At 44.5% G+C, this 17812-nt stretch overlaps 5 protein-coding genes across 5 annotated transcripts; 2 read left to right on the top strand and 3 right to left on the bottom strand.

Annotated features, from left to right (window-relative positions):
* Positions 1 to 361: 361 nt before the first annotated feature.
* Positions 362 to 2097, top strand: K441DRAFT_674017 (uncharacterized protein; the record flags this gene model as incomplete). Its single annotated transcript, XM_067650702.1, has 5 exons — positions 362 to 497; positions 552 to 811; positions 1170 to 1292; positions 1376 to 2014; positions 2068 to 2097. The coding sequence occupies 5 exons, from the start codon at positions 362 to 364 to the stop codon at positions 2095 to 2097; spliced, it is 1188 nt and encodes a 395-aa protein (XP_067508558.1).
* Positions 2098 to 2920: 823 nt separating this feature from the next.
* Positions 2921 to 4766, top strand: K441DRAFT_684542 (ArfGap-domain-containing protein; the record flags this gene model as incomplete). Its single annotated transcript, XM_067651791.1, has 4 exons — positions 2921 to 2953; positions 3129 to 3197; positions 3377 to 4168; positions 4350 to 4766. 4 exons carry the CDS (start codon positions 2921 to 2923, stop codon positions 4764 to 4766), a joined length of 1311 nt encoding a protein of 436 aa, XP_067508557.1.
* A 963-nt stretch (positions 4767 to 5729) lies between these two features.
* On the bottom strand, positions 5730 to 6779 carry K441DRAFT_603289 (HET-domain-containing protein; the record flags this gene model as incomplete). The annotated part of the gene is made up of 1 exon (XM_067645297.1): positions 5730 to 6779. A coding segment is annotated over one exon (1050 nt), but the record flags the coding sequence as incomplete, so codon positions are not given.
* Positions 6780 to 13578: 6799 nt separating this feature from the next.
* Positions 13579 to 15535, bottom strand: K441DRAFT_653483 (carbohydrate esterase family 16 protein). The gene is made up of 5 exons (XM_067647547.1): positions 15169 to 15535; positions 14945 to 15077; positions 14705 to 14844; positions 14455 to 14579; positions 13579 to 14309 (listed from the first exon to the last, which is right to left on the bottom strand). Exons 1-5 carry the CDS (start codon positions 15279 to 15281, stop codon positions 13789 to 13791), a joined length of 1032 nt encoding a protein of 343 aa, XP_067508555.1. The 5' UTR covers positions 15282 to 15535; the 3' UTR covers positions 13579 to 13788.
* A 606-nt stretch (positions 15536 to 16141) lies between these two features.
* On the bottom strand, positions 16142 to 17399 carry K441DRAFT_256748 (cellobiose dehydrogenase). The gene is made up of 4 exons (XM_067640803.1): positions 17206 to 17399; positions 17033 to 17153; positions 16830 to 16961; positions 16142 to 16745 (listed from the first exon to the last, which is right to left on the bottom strand). The coding sequence occupies exons 2-4, from the start codon at positions 17106 to 17108 to the stop codon at positions 16276 to 16278; spliced, it is 678 nt and encodes a 225-aa protein (XP_067508554.1). The 5' UTR covers positions 17109 to 17153; positions 17206 to 17399; the 3' UTR covers positions 16142 to 16275.
* Positions 17400 to 17812: the final 413 nt, after the last annotated feature.

Raw genomic sequence — 17812 nt, 5'->3', positions numbered from 1 at the left:
AGCGATCACTTCGGGCTTTGCTTCCCAGCTGCCAGGAATCTGCTGTCTCTGACAACCTCATCGACAACTCCCTCAGTCCGAGCTTTCATCGGTGGCTAGGCAGTGTGAAATCTGTCTGTGCAACCTGTCACCCCGGATACCTGCCTCGTCCACTCATACACCTGTCTCAATTCACCAATTGACCTCGACACCTTTCACCATCTTACTGCACAACCCTTAATAATCACACAATCGCTTTGAGAAGGAATTAATACCGCGTGGCGCTGTGAGGCTCTTCACACCCACGCGTCGGTCTTTACTCCATCCCATCCTACCCTACTCTGAGAGAACACGACCACAATCCACATCCACAACCACGACCATGACTGGCTCAATGCCTTACTATTCGGGCCTCTTCATGGTAGCAACCCTCGTTCTCACTCTACTCATAGACCGTACCGATTCTTTGACTCAGGAGTACTGCTCGACCGAAAACACAGGCGCAAGCAATGGAGCATGTATGAACGACACACCCCATTTCTCTGAGATAACTTTCGCTGACAGCCTCACAGCATATTGGACGTGGCAGTCCAACGGATGGTGCTCAACACATTGCCAGGACGATTACGCCTTCGCAATTGTACAAGGGAACAATTGCTGGTGCTCAAACTACATTCCCGCTGACCAGTCATCCGTCTCAGACTGCAGCGATAAATGTCCCGGCTTTCCCGCCGAGAGTTGTGGATCTTCAAACAATGATCTGTTTGGTTATGTTGCGTTGAGTAAGAGTCCTTCTGGGACCATGGGAGCCGCCTCGAGCACTAGTTCAACGGTCAGTAGCCCAACCACCTCTTCTTTATCTGTGCCTTCATCTACATTCTCTTCGCTGCCTACAACTTCGGCGGCGTTTTCTTCTTCTAGGTCTTCAGAGACGACGGTTGGTTTACCCTCTTCCTCGTTCTCTATTTCACCTACTTCAACACTTCTCTCTTCCGCGACGCGGACGTCCTTGTCTTCTCGGCATAAATCCAAATCTACTTTTGGGTTGTCTACGCAGTCAAGTCTTCTGATTATACATTCAACGTCTTTGGTTATAATTTCGTCTGCCGTTTTGTCAACTTATATTAGTTTGGTTTGCTCTTATTCCTCACCCACTTCCTCGATTTGCATTTTTTTGACTTTTTCTGCAGAGTCCATCGGCTCCGCCAACTTCTTCTCCTTCTCCTACTGCGAAGCAGACCGTTGACGATCCAAAGACTGTTTTTAGGACGGTCACTGCATCACCTTCGGTATTTAGTTCCGTTGTTACTCCTGTATGATAAAGCCTGTTCTTTTTCCCTTTTTCTATTCCTTTGAGTCGATTTGAATCATTCTCATGCTAATCAACTTGAAATAGACTCCAGCTGCAGCAACCTCGTCATCTCAACCCACCTCGGCTCCTGCATCGTCACCAGCAACGCAAGCAACGCAAGCAACGCAAACCCACAGCTCCACGTGGGTAGCAACTCCTATAACTAGTGTGCAAACCATTACGGTCAGCGGGGCAGTGGTGGTACAAACCGTCACCAGCATGCCCACTGATCCGTCACAAATGACACAAACACCTAAGAAAGGAGTTTCCAAGGGTGCCATTGCCGGAGCTGTGGTCGGATCGGTTGTGGGGCTCGCGCTAATCGGCGCCGTCGTTTTCCTTCTGCTGTCTCGGCACAAGCGGAATAAAAATGCGGAAGATTCGGAGGCTACAGCAACAACTCTTCCCCCGCGAAGAAATACCAGCACATTGAGTAAGACGGGTCTTTTGAAGACGGAGAAAGATTCTTATATTCCGCCAGTAATCACGACAACGGTGAATCGAAGCAGCTCGCATGGGCTCGACACGATTGACTCAATCAGCCCGATATCGGAAAGGAGAAACAGTAGGCCGCTGTTCTATGACCAGAGACTGAATCCGACGGCATTAATGGATTTGGACAACGGGAGCCACACCAGTATAATAACGATCGAAGATAACCGGGACTATACCAGGACTCTGAATGTGAGTAGTCTCGGTGATGTCTCTTGTTCAACTCGACGCTGACATGAATACAGGTGAGAAATCCGGATCCGACAGATCAATGACCGCTCGGGTCACTCGTAAATACAGTTCACCTTCTAGTCTTTATTTTTGATCATAATTTAGCATTGGCGCAACGGTGTTTGTGGAGCGACTATGGTGGCTTCGGCCCGAACTCTGTTTAGCCAAGGGGGGCCCCATTGGCTTTTAGACTTATTGAGGGTGTGGACTTCTCACCTTTGCGTGGAATGTCAGTGGGCTACGAGGGTTCTTTAATGATGGCTGAAAAAATGGTAATTGCTGTGGGCTGTACTTGTAAATGTCTTTTTATTACTCGAATGATGCATGTCACGTACATATGGCTGGGGTTCAGGATGGCAATACGGTTACTATTTCTGGTGGTGGATAGATGAAATCTGGTAGTCTTGGTGGAGGCGCGGACTGGGGGAGGTAGTGTCGCATGCACAAGACAGATAGGTGGTGGCCAGACTATGAGCATGCAAAAGCAATGGTGGGAAATGTGTTGGAATGAGCAGGAGGAGAAATAATTTTTGAATTGTTAAAGGAGAAAATTGGAACGTCGAAATTGGACATAGGCCACGCGAGCAGCATTCAGGTAATCTCTCTTCAACAACAATAATCTGTAACAATCTACACCGAGACCAATCGACAACAAGATAGCGTCTATAGCTTTGATTGACGTTCGTATTATGCTACGCGCGCCTCAGTGACGGTAATTGGGGCTTGTTTCTATGCATTATCTATGTTTCTTTGTGCCGATCGATGTCAGACTCTCGCCACGGTTCCCCTCGAAAACTCCCGCCAACATCACACTCTCACACCCTAGGGCTCGCGCCCCCTCCACCCACTCCTTACACTACCACCAACATGTGGGAAGTTGATCCTGAAACCAGGAGCAAGGTAGGCCACCATTCCTACACATTCCCTCAACACACTCTGCCGCAAAGACCTGGCTTACGCGCTGGGTTTCGCTCGTTGCAGAGAGACTCCTGAAGAGCTGTGCCACTCAACACGTCGAGGTTTCAGTGAATATTCTTGAGCAGTAGCTAATATCTGGTGCGCCTTTTTTTCACAGTTGCTCGAGATCCAGAAAGAGAACGGGAACAATATCTGCGTTGATTGCAATGCGCCGAGTCCGCAATGGGTACATGCCTCTCTCCCTCCACCACCACGCCCGCCGATTACATCCCATACACACTAGCACACCTCTACAGAAGCCCGCGAACCCAATCCACACAACCCCTTCTCCTCTCCCCACCGCCCACACACCTCTCCCCCCCAATTCCGTCCAGCACTAACCTCCCCTCTCCTCCCGCCCTCCAGGCCTCCCCCAAACTCGGCATCTTCATGTGCCTCTCCTGCAGCGGGATCCACCGCGGGCTAGGCGTGCACATCTCCTTCGTGCGCTCGATAACCATGGACGCCTTCAAGCCCGCCGAGCTGGCGCGCATGGCCGCCGGCGGCAACGAGCCCTTCCGGGCCTTCTTCAACGCGCACGGCTCCAACGCCGCGGCCGGCCGCTCCTTCGCCGCGTCCACCATCGCAGAGAGATACGACTCCGCTGCCGGAGACGAGTGGAAGGAGCGACTGAGCTGCAAAGTCGAGGGGCGCGACTTCGACGCCGAGAAGCTGCCGAAGCGTGGGAAGAGGGATGGAGCAGCGGCGGCGGTGCCGACGAGTGGGCGCGCTTCGGCGGCCGGGTCGCGGTCGCAGACGCCGCTGTCGCGGACGCGGTCGTCGGACGTGGCGGGCGGCGGCGGCGGCGGCGGCGGCATCCCCGCGCGGTCGGCGTCCCCCTCGCTTGGGACGGCGTCGCTTGCACCGTCGAAGAAGACGCAGAACGAGACTTTCTTTGCGCGCATGGGGGCTGAGAATGCGCAGCGCCCGGCGGAGCTGCCGCCGAGTCAGGGCGGGAAGTATGCGGGGTTTGGGAGCGAGCCGGCGGGGNGGAAGGGGGGGGGGGGGGAGGGCGAGGAGGGGGCCCCGCCGGCGCTGGATGAGTTCCAGAAGGATCCCGTGGCGGCGCTGACGAAGGGGTTTGGGTGGCTGGGCGCGACGGTGGGGAAGGGGGCCAGAACGGGGTATGAGGGGTGGGTTAAGCCGGGGGTGCAGAAGGTATGTTGTTTTTTTTGTGGTTCTTTGCTTGGTTTTTGTTGGTTGGGGGGTGCGGGTGTGGTGGTTAGGGGGTGGGATGGGCATGAGGATAGGGATTGGGCTCGCACAGCATTCTCTACATCTGCTTTACGCCGGGGGCTCCGGACGGGGATTCTCCAATTGCTAATACATGTCTATACAGCTCGCCGAAGCCGACCTCACAGCCCAAGCCCGCCAAACAGCCGCCACGCTTGGCCAGGGCATCCAGCAGGGCACCTCCGCCGCCGCGACCTCGCTGTCCCGCTTCGTCGAGGGCTCCGCGGATGACCATGACCCTAATCAGTCGTCGGCGAACAGGCCCCGCAGTACAACAGCGCCTGAGAAGAAGGACTTCTGGGACTCGTTCGGCCAGCCGCCGACGGGGCCCGCGCCCGATAAGAGGGATTTCTGGGATGAGTTTTCTAGTGCGGGCGAGGTGGGGGCGGCGGGGCCCGGGGTGGGGGTCGTAGCGGTGAGGAGTAAGCCGGCGGGGATTGGGACGGCGGCGATGAAGAAGGGGGGAGCGGGGGCGGGAGGGCAGGCGCCGGCGGGGAAGGAGGATGAGTGGGGGGATTGGTAGATGTGAGAGGGTAATGGAAAGGAGTTTGGGAGTTGAAGAGGATGCTTGATGGGTTGATTTTGTAGGTAGGTTTTGCGCGTGCATTGGGTCCTGCTCAAGGTAAGATGAGATAGGGTAGTATAGGGTATCGTGGGTGACATATGAATATCGCTTGATACTCATTTTGAATTCGTGCTACTCCTATTGTGTGGCTAAACTCCTTTAATGAATAGCATAAATAGTTGGTGAAAATGGGGATCTGGAATTCCCATATAGTGAATCGAAATAAGACCAGCACTGACCAACAAGCACGCAGTGTTCGATTGGCGTAATTCCAAGCCGATCATCTGGGTTCAAATTATGTCTTAATAGGTCCCTAATTTGCGCTTCTAGATGCTGATCCCGCTTAGAGGAGTTCAATGGTCGAAGTATCCATGACGCTTCTAATCCCTCGACGTAAATGTCTCCTTTACATGTAGAAGCTGGGACTATGGAACACCGCCCACTGGCTAATTTAGCTAGTCTTCTCCCTTCGATAAGGTGAGCTGAGGATATTCTCGGGTCAAATAGAGAGAGAAGGTGTTTGCCTGGTAAAGCGTCTGAATAGGGTGAAATTGTAGATAGTTTTTCGAGTGAAAGTTGCAGATACATATATGCAGGGATCTCGTAAGACTTAAATGTTACATCATTTCCAAGAACTGCACGCCATGCGTTCCACATTTGCTGGAAGATCTTCTGCTGGTCAAGGGTATCATGATCATTTATTAGAGATCTAAAGCCGTCTTGGAACTGTCGTCGTTGGGCGGCTGAGAATAGTGAGCTCGACAGTTCAACACTGATATCCACGATAGGATCTGGTATATTGCCATAAACCACAAGAACGGATGATTCTTCGATTAGAAAATACTTCTGTCTTGGGTTGCGGCTTGATTTATCATCCTGGTACCGATCAAATCTATATCGCTGTTTGTGTTGTGGTAGCCAAGTCCAATCAGGCACCCAAGAAGGCAGACCTTGCATTCGCTGCTCCGGGGGTATATCCTCGACGTGGCAGGTTATATGGTTAATGTCGAATTTTTCCATCACATAAAGAGCGAAGTCTTTATATACACGCATGCAAGATTTCTTGTAATCGACTGCAATCCTGTGATCAGGGAGGTCTGAGGCAAGCCCGAGATGAGCAAAAATTATATCACGGCCATCACTAACGCCAAGACCGCGGCGAGATACTACCAAATCGAGCAGATCCGGCTTTGGCGTTTCGGAAAATAAACTCGCGCGGTATAAGTTTCGAAGTTTTTGCATCCCTAAGAGTGTCATGTCTTCTCGACCCATCGAGCTGTCCTGTGATTGTACTGTTCGATACAGAAAGTCGCATATACGGTCCCACCTCAGTCGCAGTTTCCCACATTGAACCCACGGGTCTCGTGCCAGGACCAACTCTTGAAGCACCCACACACGGTTAAACCAGGGCCGACGGAGAAGGTCAAGTCTGTCGCTATCAATCGCAGAGAGATTGAGGTCACCTATGATTACCTCTTTCTCAGCGCCCGTTCTTGAGGCCAAGGCCTTCAGCAGTGCTTCTAAAGCAACAGTCAGAGGACCAAGATAGATGATTGTGTGGTGTGCCAGCTTATAGATTTTATCCATCATCATCACTTGCCAGCTCTTTTCCTCGTCATCTTTCTGATTAATGCAAAGAGCATCGGCCCAGAGACGCAAGACTCGTGTCTCATCCTGCAAATCATTCAAGGCTGCGTACAGGTTCACAGTCACTTGTACGGGCGACCCGTTGACCCAGATAGTCCGCGTGTCCGTCGCGTCGCCCCAGACATATGACAGTGCCGTGTAGTGGTCTATGATCTCGTCTTCGCAATGTGATAGAGTTGTGTGAATAAGGCTGCACTGAAGTGCGTCCGGGTCTGCAGTGCTTACGGTTCTGTTGCCTGAGACTTTGGGCGGGATGATTATCAGTCGAATTCCATCCTTTTCGGTGAGTGCTTCGTATTGGAATGCTCTAGGAGAAGTTGACATAGTAACACCTCTCCCAGGCTTGTATTAGGCTTGAAAAAAGGTAAGTTGCTAACTTCCTATGGTGGATAGGATAACGTAAATGTAAAAATTAGAACAAGGCTCTGTGGTGGAGCAGCAGACAGTTTGCTGAAGGGTTTCTTCAGCGGCGGGGTAGGATCCTCAGGGCCGTGAAATGTTCCGCCGTATTGATGGCGAATGGTGTGAGGGTATTATTTTCTTATGTTGTAGGTGTATATGGGGTGGAAGCGGATAGCAGATTGGCTTGAGTTATGTGGCTGCTGCGGCCGCGATGTAGGCGTTAAAGATCAGGCATGTGTGGAAACCATGTCAAACTGCTAACTAAACCTATCCCCTTCCGTTAGAAGTAATCCTACGGCCTATTAGAAAAAAGTCGTTTAATTTTATGGACTATAGAGGTATGCAAATGTATTTGTCTTAGGGGTCGTTCGGTTGCACCTCCGTTACGAATATGGAGGCTCCATATTGTAACCGAAATGGAGCTCAAATATGAATATGAGGGTGTCGTTCGGTAAATACGGCGACTTTTGAATATCGAGCTCCTCCATACCGGTAAGCGCGTCAAATTTGCAAGCTATACTGTATACAGTAGTTGAAATGGAGCTCTTGGCACCGTTTTAATATGTAGCTTCGAGCTCCTGTTCCATATTCCATTTTAATATGGAGCTCTCACATGCGTGCCAAAGTGACGATATAGCGACTCCACACACCCCAATCGCGATACTACTATCGCATTTGCAAGCCTTATATAATAATAATAATATCTTAATCTTTATAATCGCAATAAGCTTATTTTTAGGGCGTCGCGGGCGTCGCGGGCGTCACTGTAACTCTACTACGGCTCCTATAGGAGGTGGGTAAAAGTATAGAAAGCGTCGATCGCAGAGAGGGCGTTAGCTGAGGAGGCTCCATTGCTACACCAAAGTAGGGGGTCGCGATAGAGGCCTGGTGGCAGAGAGGGGCTCATTCGAATCGCTCACCGACGTCAATCACGCATTATGCGAAGTTAAATCTGGAGCCTCATTATGGAGCCTTAACCGAACAATCGACTCAATTACATATTCAAATGAGCCACAGTAGTAGCCGCCACTAATTACAAAATGGGCGACACTAAAAGGCACACGGATTAAACAGATTATGAAATGGAGGCGATTTGCAACCGAACAACCCCTTTTTTATTAGGAGTTTTGGAATTCTTGCGACTTCTTGCGGTGAATATATATCTTCTAGTTCTTTGGATGAGGCTGGCGTAAAAAGCATACCTCAAGTTCTCCTCGTGTGCACGAGATATTTACTTTAGGGAAGGGGATGAAGAATTGACTTATTGGGATAACTAAAGGATTTAGAAATGGATATATGTATATAGAAAGCATAGAGAGAGACAATATAGCTCACCCTAGTTACGAAGGTCAATGTCTAAAGTCTTTGCACCTTCTTGATTAGGAAGTTTGGCTTACCGCCTAGTAGAATATTATATATTTTATTACTAGAGGCTTAAGCCCGTATTTAAAGCTCTAAATAAGAGGCAATACACAGGCGATTATTTAATGGACATGTCTGTAGCAGCACCCCTATATCTTAGCAACACTAACATCATCAACATTTACAAAATTGAGCCTTGCTTACTTGCTTTCTATATTAGTCTTATTTAAGAGCTAATGCCTTATTTACTTAATTTCTAATAATTAATTGTTGCTGTTAATAACTTAATAACCTATACGCTTATCTAAACCTTCGCGAATTGTTTATAAAAACCTTAAAAACTTAACTAATAACGATATACTTAACGAGCTAAACTCCTTAGAGGTTACCTATTAGTCTCCCTTACCTTCCCCTATACCTTTAGGCGATACGCTAGCGTTATAGTCTCTATTCTCTATAATGGCGCCTCTCTCCGCGGCTTAACGCGAGACTTTAGCCGCTAAAAAAGCTAAAGAATAGCTTTAGTAACTATATAAGGAGGACCTAAGGATTAAAAGAGCTTAGGTAAAGGAGGTTAAGAACTAGGCAACTAACTAAAAAATAAGACTCCTTTAGGAATAGAAGGACCGTACTAAAATATTACGCGTTTAAAAAAAATAGGAAGATTGGGCGACTAAACTCTATATATTAAGCCTTGCTATAGTAATAGCGAGATTAGCTACGGCAGTATTATCCTTAACCCTAATTAATGAACTAGGTAAGTTGCTTCTATTTATAGCTAATATCCTAAATACCCTTCTCCCTGGCGTCCTAAATAAAGAGATACTTAAGGTATTTTGGGGTACTTTCTTGCCTAATAACCTCTTTTACCTCTAGATATACTAGCTCTAGTCTAAGCCTTAGAATAATATCCTTATTATTAATAGCGTTCTTTTTATAAGACTAAAAGAAGGGATAATAAAGGACTACCTATCCGTTAAAGTGTGGGTAGAGGGCTTCCTTAACTATATAATGATTTTAATTGTTATATATAAGAATCTTTTAGTAGATCTTATTCCCTAAATACTTACCTTTTATAATTAAGTTATCTAGCTATCTACTACCTACTAAATTGCTCCCTTAATGACTATAGCCTTAGAGTATTACTCTATAATTATTTAAAAGAACTAGTTAGAGCTAGCTAACTAAAAGATCTCTAGTAACTTTTTGGATATTTATTATAATCCTAGTACTTATAAATCTATATTTATTTTAAAACGCGCGTAAGTAAGTACTAATATCTTAAGGACCTGTTATAGCTTTAATAGAGGGAAGTATAACCTAGGTAAGGATTATAAGTTTCTATATACCTATAGTAAGTATAGTGGCCTATATGCTATAAGAAATTATAAGTAGTAATTACTAAAGGAAAGTATTAATAAGGAAAAGGAAGAGGAGAAAGAGGATTTTATTAAACTATATCTATACTCCACTAAAACCGTGCTTTACCCTTATAGTATAGGTAGGCCGAATACTATACTATTATTTCTAGTCTTTTTGCCCTCCTCTCCTCTATAGGACTCTCTTTCCCCCTTAATTATTTAAGCGTGGGGGTATTATCTATCCCTATACCCTAGCAACCTTTAATGTAATATTATTAGTATCTTAAAGTTTAGATGCTAGATTAGGGTAGACCTAGAAATTAAGCTCCTCTTCTAAAAGAATTAAGCCTTAATAGCCGCAAATACGGTCCTAATCTTAGAGAAGATTAGCGCCGATTTAGATATAGGTAAGATTATAATAGTAACGTCTCCCGTTATATTCTTGCTATTAGGTTTAGTACCTAAAGTAGATAGGGGATGGCGCTATATTTATAACTTATCCTTACTATCTAGCCGATCTATTAACAACTTAATCCCTATAGTATTTGCCATACTATAATATTTAATAGTTAATTAGGTTCTTTAATACGTTATATATATAAGCCGTAGTTATATAATTATTAAGAGGGATATTAAGGACGCCTTTTAGAATATCTTACTTTCTATTAAAGCTTAACGCCTTATAGGGTTCTCCTAGAAGGGTGTAGTATATTTTAAACGTTACCTCTTATTTAGCTTTCGAACTGCACCCTTTTTATTTAATCTTTTTACGGAGGGATTTTACTAGATACTTATTTAATATATTCTAAACGCCGCCTTAAAGTATTATTTAGATAACTTTATTTTTATACTCTCTAACGCTTCTATTCTCCCTTAATTGCTTAGTGTATATAACTAATTAAGTAATAAATTAGGCATCCTATAAAACGAATTAAAGAATATTAAAGGCACTACGGCTAAAGTCCTAGGTTATATTATAGATACTTTAAAGTCTAAGCTGCGTCTTTCTTCTTTAAAATAGGCTACTATAATTAAGGAGATTAATAAAGCGTTAAGTAGTAGATCCCTAATATTAGTTTAGAGTTAAAAACTAGCTAGTAGACTTACTTAGAGTACCTAGGTAATTAGGCTTAGGCGTTTATATAACCGCTTTATCTAGAAGTTTATCTCTACTTTTATAAAAGTAGGTAGTTATTTTTACTAACGGCTAATAGCTAAACTTCGCTAAGACTTGTTATGGTAGAGGGATGCTTTTACCCTTTTAAATAGTATTCTCTTCTTTAACGATATAGATTAAAAATAATTCTATCTCTTCTTAGACGTATTTAGGATTTTTGGTTATAGGGCCTTCTTCTTTTTTAAAGATTTTTAAGGGATAATATAGCCGCCCTATTTGGTATCTCTACCCTAAGATAATTTTTTAAGCTACTACCCTAATGTAGAATACCGCCTTGCCCTAATTAATAAGTAGGAGGTCTAAGCAATTATAACCTTATTTTAGCTCTAGGCAATATAATAGGAGTATAGCTTAGTTTATATCTATATAGATAATATAGTAGCACTCTTAGGATTTTAGAATATGGTAGTAAAAGGACTAGGTAATTACCCGCTCCGTAAAATCCTCTAACTAGCTATAGCCTATAATATTACACTCTATATAGAGTGGGTTTCCTTTATAGAAAACGGGCTAGCTAATACTCTATCTCGTTTTAATTGTAATAGGGTATTATTACTATACCCGTATTAGGATACTTTTAATTTACCATTACTATACGCTTCTTTATTATATTTAATTTAACGCTAAAATAGGAGACCTAGTCCCTTTTAAAGACCCCCTACCTAATTTCTAGATTAAGGTAAAAGCCTCTTTAGAATACTTCGGCTAACTATTATAGTATAGCCTCTTTAATAGAATAAGAGATTTATACTATCCTATAATTAAGAGTTAGAAGGGCTACTATAACCTTTATAGAGCGGTAAAGTACCTAGCGCCTCTTTACTACCTAGGAGAATGGATTACCTAATAGATCTTTAGTAATGCTAGTTTAGAAATAAGCTATATTAAGCCTACTATAGTTAGAGCCTACGTCTTCGTAATTTAATCCTACTATATTAACGCTAATTATAATACCTTTGTTTTTAATAATCCTATTATTAAAAGGATTCTAAACGGTATAATATTTATAAATCCCTTTACTACAGCTAAAAGATTGCTAATTACTAAAGATATTCTTGCCTAATTAGTTACCCTAAATGCCTAATCTGTTAAGGATCTTAACTTTAACGCTGCCGTTACTACGGCCTTTACGGGATTCCTTTATCTAGGCGAGATTACCTATACTAAGGCTTAGAAAGATAGCTATGCCTTCTTTACTATAAAATGTACTAGAAACGATATAACGCTAGTAGAGGATTATATAATATTATGTCTAAAGCGTAGTAAAACGGACGTTAATTACTAAGGAGTTTTAATTATAATTGCCGCTTTAAGGTAATCTAAATATATAGTTTAAGCTATAAAATACCTGTTTAAAAATAACCCCTAACCTAAAAACGCCCCTCTCTTTTACTTTAAGAGATTAGCCTTTATAAGCTATATGGTTAGGAATAAGCTAAAGTATAAAGTTACCGCTTTTAGCCTCTACTCTAAGCTCTATAACGGATACTTATTTTAAAAAGGTGCTGCTTAATATGCTTAAGATAACGGTTTTATAGATGGCTAAATATAGTAACTAGGCCGGTGGTCCTTATAAGCGTTTTAGCTTTACTATTTATTATCCCTAAAAGACCTATTTTAGCTAAGTGTAAACTTTTAATATAAAACGCTAATACCATTCTTATTATTACTTGCCTTAGATATAATAGGCGAAGGTATTTAGGCATAACGGCGTATAGGAGTGCCTATTTTAGTACTCTAATATATTAACTTAAATCTCTCCTTCCCCCCCCTTTTTTATTTTTTATTTTTTCTTCCCCTTACTCTACCTTATATAGTACGGGCACTGCGCTTCTAGGTCTATAGGTATTACGTTTAGTTAAGGTAGGGTAATCCCCTATAAATAGCTTTGCGAATATACCTATTCTTAATTAATGCCTTTAAGCCCATACCTACTAATTAGATTAATTAATTCTCTTCTTTATAAGCGTGTAAATAATAAATAAATATGTCTATATAGCTAAGCGAGCACTATAGTAGCACCCCTGCATCTTAGTAACATTAATATTATTAATATTTACAAAGTTAAGCCTTGCTTACTTGCTTTCCCTTCTACCCGTACCTTTTTCTTTGGTTATATATTTTGGGCTTTATAAATAGATACTGCAGCGATATACTTACGCACAGGTCTATGGGCATCACGTTTAGTCAAGGCAGGGCAATCCCCTATAAATGGCCTTGTGAATATACCCATTCTTAATTAATGCCTTTAAGCCTGTACCCACCAATCAGATTAATTAATCCTCTTCTCTGTAAGCGTGTGAATAATAGATTAATTAATAAGCTAGTTGGTTTTAAGGTTGTGAGGTTTACGCGACTATAGGTTCCTGCCCTATTCTAGCTCTGCCACCGACTCTATGAGGTCCTCTGGTTAAGCAGTAATATCTCGTCGCTGCCTTCTTCCTGCCTTCTTAGCAATTGCTTATATAGATATTTAGTGTTTTAAATGCGGGTTTTAAGCCTTCAGTGATAAAATACATAATGCCCTGCCGGGCGGTAAGCCAAAATTCCTAATCGGGAAGGTACAAAGACTTTAGACAGTGACCTCCATACCTATCCCTGACCGACGTGACTATTCAAAGACGCGTTGGTGTTTGGGACCGCTTCTTGTCGTTATATTAAAGGTGGCTGGTAGCGAGCCGCCTCCCAACCTCCCGATTTTATCATATTAGGACATAAAGGAAGAGTAAATTTGTACTACAAATCTTCTTCCTTTCACACATGTGAGCTGGTCATAATAGCTGGTGTTAAAATCTCCTAGATCAGGAGACTGGTGTTGTAATGCCAGTTTAAATTTGGATTTCCCCTATTTCGGAATTTATGAATCGGAGAATAATAGGGCTAAGTTTCCAGATAGCTTTTCCTTATATTATCCTTCTAGTAAACTCATAACTTAATATTTGAGCATATTCTTCGTTATGTATTAGTCGGCCGTTTTCTTGGGCTTTCCATTCCTCTCTCTCCTTTTACCACCGCAACTTGATCATCCAGCCTATTTACCCCGACTCTCCTTCTGCAAAAACTCCTCCAATGCCCCAGCCAAAATCTGATGCACATGACTCGTCATATGGCCAGAATTAAACCAAAAATACTCGTCCTGCGGCAAGCAGCCATACTTCTCCGGATCCGTCAAAATATCCGGCTGGTTATACGCAGCGCAGTAATCCGTAGTATTAACAAACCCGTACTTCGCCGACTCGTCTAATATGCCACTCAGCACAGCATGCGTGTCGAATAGCATAACGTTTGTGTCTGGGTTCTGCTGCGCGAAGAGGGACGAGTGGTTAGCGAGCGCGTCATTCCACCAGTTGATCATGGTGGCGTTGGGGAGCGGGTTGGCGGAGTTAACGAGGCCGGGGCGGCGGTTTAGGGGCGGGAGGTTGAAGAAGAGGAAGTTGAGGTAGCCAAGTGCGTATAGGGAGGAGACCAGGGAGAAGAGGCGGTCTTGGAGCGTATTGTAGAAGGTTGGGAAGTTGACGACGTATTTGGCACTGTCGCTGATGTCGTTGATACCTAAATAGAAAGATTAGAAATAGGAAAGAGTGTCTAATGGCTTGGTTGTATGAATACACGGAGTTTATCCAGTGGTGGGATAGGAAAACGTAGGGTGAAGGATGAGAAAATGGGGGTGGGAGTTTAGTAGGGGTGAGAGACAAACCTATCCAAATTGCCACAAGCGTCTTCTTCTTATCCAAAAACTTCTCCAGAACAAGATTCCCATAGCCAATGAACTGTGTGACCTGGTTCTCTAAGCTAATAGTCCAATTATGGTGAAGCGGCGTGCTATGGTTTTATTAGCCCTCCCTCCTCACGAGCCTTATTATTTCCATCATCTTCCGCCTAAAATAATCAGGTTAAAAGGAAAGGGGGTTGGAAAAGGAAAGAAGGCCAAAAGCTTCCTCACTCACAAATCCACAGAAATATCTGCCCCTCCAAAGGCAAAATCCCACAACTGCGGCTCGCACTTCAACGGGCTGGTGTATCCAGGCTTCAGTCCACATCCCGTCAGGTACTCGACCCAATTTGGCCCACCTTCTGCCGTTGCAGTCTGTCGAGCATCCGTCAGTCCCTTATCCGACCTCACAGTAATTGCCAAAATATGAAATGGATATGACACGCCAAAGCCAGAAAATCGGTCAGCCACTCACCTGATTCTGCACGATCAAGTCAGTGAGGAGTTCCTGTGGCGTATAGCTCAGATCTAGCTGGCTGCCGATGAAGGTCGAGTTGGCATAACCGCGCGTGCCTTGGACGTATGTGTATGAATCTCCGAAGGCAATTCTATACGCCACCATTTTCGTTAACCATATCTCCCGAACCACCATCACCAAATTCTTGAACTAGCATCATTAAGACAGAAACAACCGCTTACAATGCCCTCGTACTCGCCCAACTAAATCTCGAACTCTTCTCTGGAACCGGAACTGCACACGCTGAGAGTGTCAGGAGCGCCAGAGGAGACAGTCGTATTAGTCGGTTCATCATGTTGCCCGTTCCTCGCAGCAGCCAAATGTGTGTAGGAAAAAAAGAGTGGAAAAACCCTGTCTATACGTCTTCCCAATATAAAAACCCTACGTCCAGCACAGCAACCCGGTACTCATCCCTGCAACATTCAAAAACCTAGCTCTTCTCGATAGATAGCTCATGGCAAAATTCCCAAAGCGGAGATAATTTTTCCATCCTCAATAGATCGGTTTTCTCGGCATATTATACGATGTCGTGTATGCGTCATGACGTCCTTCCCGTTGCCCGTACCTGGCCGCACGTGCGGCGGAGGTTTTGCGTTGGTTAAGAGATTGTGGCCAAGTGTATGGAATGCGGAGAAGCTCAGTCCGGGGTGGTGGGGTTGCAAGGGGGCTTGGGCCAGTCAGGCACCACATCTTGTCTTTCTACACCGAAACGCAAGTAGCCGTATTACAGATGTGATAATTCTGGTAAATGTAAGGATTTAAGCCGGGTTTAATAAACGAAGACTTTGCGATATCTGTGTGTGAGAACAAGTATGGTGACTTAAGCCCTTTTGTCGATTCAGGTTGAATTTAGCCTATTACCCTATCCTTGTTCTCATTCCGGGTGTACTACTACCCCCGTTTCAGTTACATACCCCCCCTCCCTTTCCTATTTCAGACACCTACCTCATGTATATATAGCTTCTTTTCTTCATAGTTGAATAGACAGAGTCCTCATTCTTTACTTACTCATCGGTGCACGGACTACCGATCGACACCTTTGCTCTACCAAATTTACCTTATTGAGAGGTATTATCTCTAGATACTGTCGTGAGTAAATAAAAGGCGCGAAAATCTTGCCAGAGCCAGTTATTCTTATACCAATAATATCGTATTGCCTGTTAAGGATTGATTATTGGAGCAATTAGTTAGCTTCCTGCCCTTTTTTTTTAATAACTTCTCCCCTTACCATAACTCGACCTCATTCATATCCCATCTCTTTCCAGCTCTCTCCCATCACATTCCTCCCCTCATCTCAACTTTAAAATCTCCACCGCCGCCCGCTCCCCAACAATAAAAACGCTCTGCAGATTGGCCGTTGGCACCCCATTAACGATCCCCGCATCCACCACATCCAGCCCATTCACGCCACTCACTCTCGTCTTCGTATCCATGACCCAGTCCTCCTCCCCAGCCCCTCCCAGCCTCATCTTCGTACTCCCCACCCATTGGTTCGCACTCATGGAAATATCAATGGTCAAACTGTTCATGTAATCTGCGGCGGAGACGCCGGCGGCTGGCAAGTACGGTGTCACGTTTGGAAGCTGCTGGACGAGCGGGAGGACCTTTGCGATTGCAGCGGTGAAGGCAGTGGCGTCGTGCGCGCCGGGGTCGTTGAAGTAGGGGAGCGTAGTCACATTTATGTTGAGGCTGGACGTGATGGTAAGGCGGCCTCGAGCAGTTTTGCCACGGCCGAGAGAGGCGATAAAGGCTATTACGGCTAGGGGTTGGTTAGTGTAGGTGCAGAGATTGAGGTTGTTGTGGGGGTGGAAGTTGTCATATGGTTTGGGGAGGGGGGGCAAACTTAAGTTGAATGCCAGCCCGATGTTAGCAGTCCATTGTATTTCGCGCGTGATGTTGTCGCTGCCGGTGACGGTGTCCCAGAAGATGGGGTTGATGAGCGGCTTGATTTGGGCAAGAGGACCGGAGCGGTTAGCTAGAGGGAGATATCAGTGGCAGTCATGTAAGTAGCAGAAAAAAAGGGAGCAGGAGCGCCAGTTGTGATACCACGTAAGTAGGAAATGAAGTTTAGGGTTGGGGGTTTGTAGGTTGGAATTTGACGAACTAAGGTATTGAGCGGCATCTGCTGCAATGGGCGTGTTGTATGCACCAACTATAGCAAGCGCATCTAACTTAGGGTTAAGTTAATCTTGTAAGGTTATTATAATTATTGGCCTTACCTCTGTAAGGGCCGCAGTGTGTCCAACAGTTAGCTTAGCTGCGAGCTTGAGGAAAATAGCTGACTGACTGCGTCAATTGGATCGCTCGCTGTCCGCTCGCTGTTAGACAACGTAAGCTAACTGTCAAGCTGTCAGCTAGCTGTCCCAATTAGGAAATTTATATAGACTTTATAGTGTTTTATTTCGGATTTTTGGCAGCACCTCTCTATATACAAATATTAACATTACCTAATTAAAATTCAGCCCTAATTTACCTAATACAGTATCCAAATATAGCTAAATTCGTCCCGCACCCGTAGAGGCTCAAAAGGTAGGTAGAATAGTCGGTGGTGAGGACTCCGGAGGCTCTATTTCTATATTAGATTTGGTTAAATACGAAGCTCTAGAGTCTACCTTACCAAGCTAGCTTTTCTACCTCTGTAGTTGGCTTATAGCCAGTAAGATTAATATTTAAGCTCGTTAACCAGGGTGTAGTTAAAGCTCTATTGGAGTTAATGTAGTCGATTAAACTACTTAATAAAAGGCCTTTACTGAACTACCACTTCTAATATTAATCTGCTTTAATTGTGTCGGCCAAGAGTCTATTACGCTTATTAGTAACGATCTT

The sequence above is a fragment of the Cenococcum geophilum genome, assembly GCF_001692895.1.
Source record: "Cenococcum geophilum 1.58 unplaced genomic scaffold K441scaffold_5, whole genome shotgun sequence".
In the NCBI taxonomy this organism is placed as follows: Eukaryota; Fungi; Ascomycota; class Dothideomycetes; order Gloniales; family Gloniaceae; genus Cenococcum; species Cenococcum geophilum.
The sequence above is the reverse complement of the archived record's forward strand: the minus strand, read 5'-3'. Positions and strand labels throughout refer to the sequence as shown.

Coding starts and splice junctions, on each gene's coding strand:
- K441DRAFT_653483 (XM_067647547.1), bottom strand. CDS start 15,281: ATGATGAACCGACTAATACGACTGTCTCCTCTGGCGCTCCTGACACTC. Junction 14,845..14,944: donor ACTTGATCGTGCAGAATCAG/GTGAGTGGCTGA, acceptor GATGCTCGACAG/ACTGCAACGGCAGAAGGTGG. Junction 14,580..14,704: donor GCAGATATTTCTGTGGATTT/GTGAGTGAGGAA, acceptor ATAAAACCATAG/CACGCCGCTTCACCATAATT.
- K441DRAFT_256748 (XM_067640803.1), bottom strand. CDS start 17,108: ATGCCGCTCAATACCTTAGTTCGTCAAATTCCAACCTACAAACCCCCA. Junction 16,962..17,032: donor CTTCATTTCCTACTTACGTG/GTATCACAACTG, acceptor ATCTCCCTCTAG/CTAACCGCTCCGGTCCTCTT. Junction 16,746..16,829: donor CGGGCTGGCATTCAACTTAA/GTTTGCCCCCCC, acceptor ACCAACCCCTAG/CCGTAATAGCCTTTATCGCC.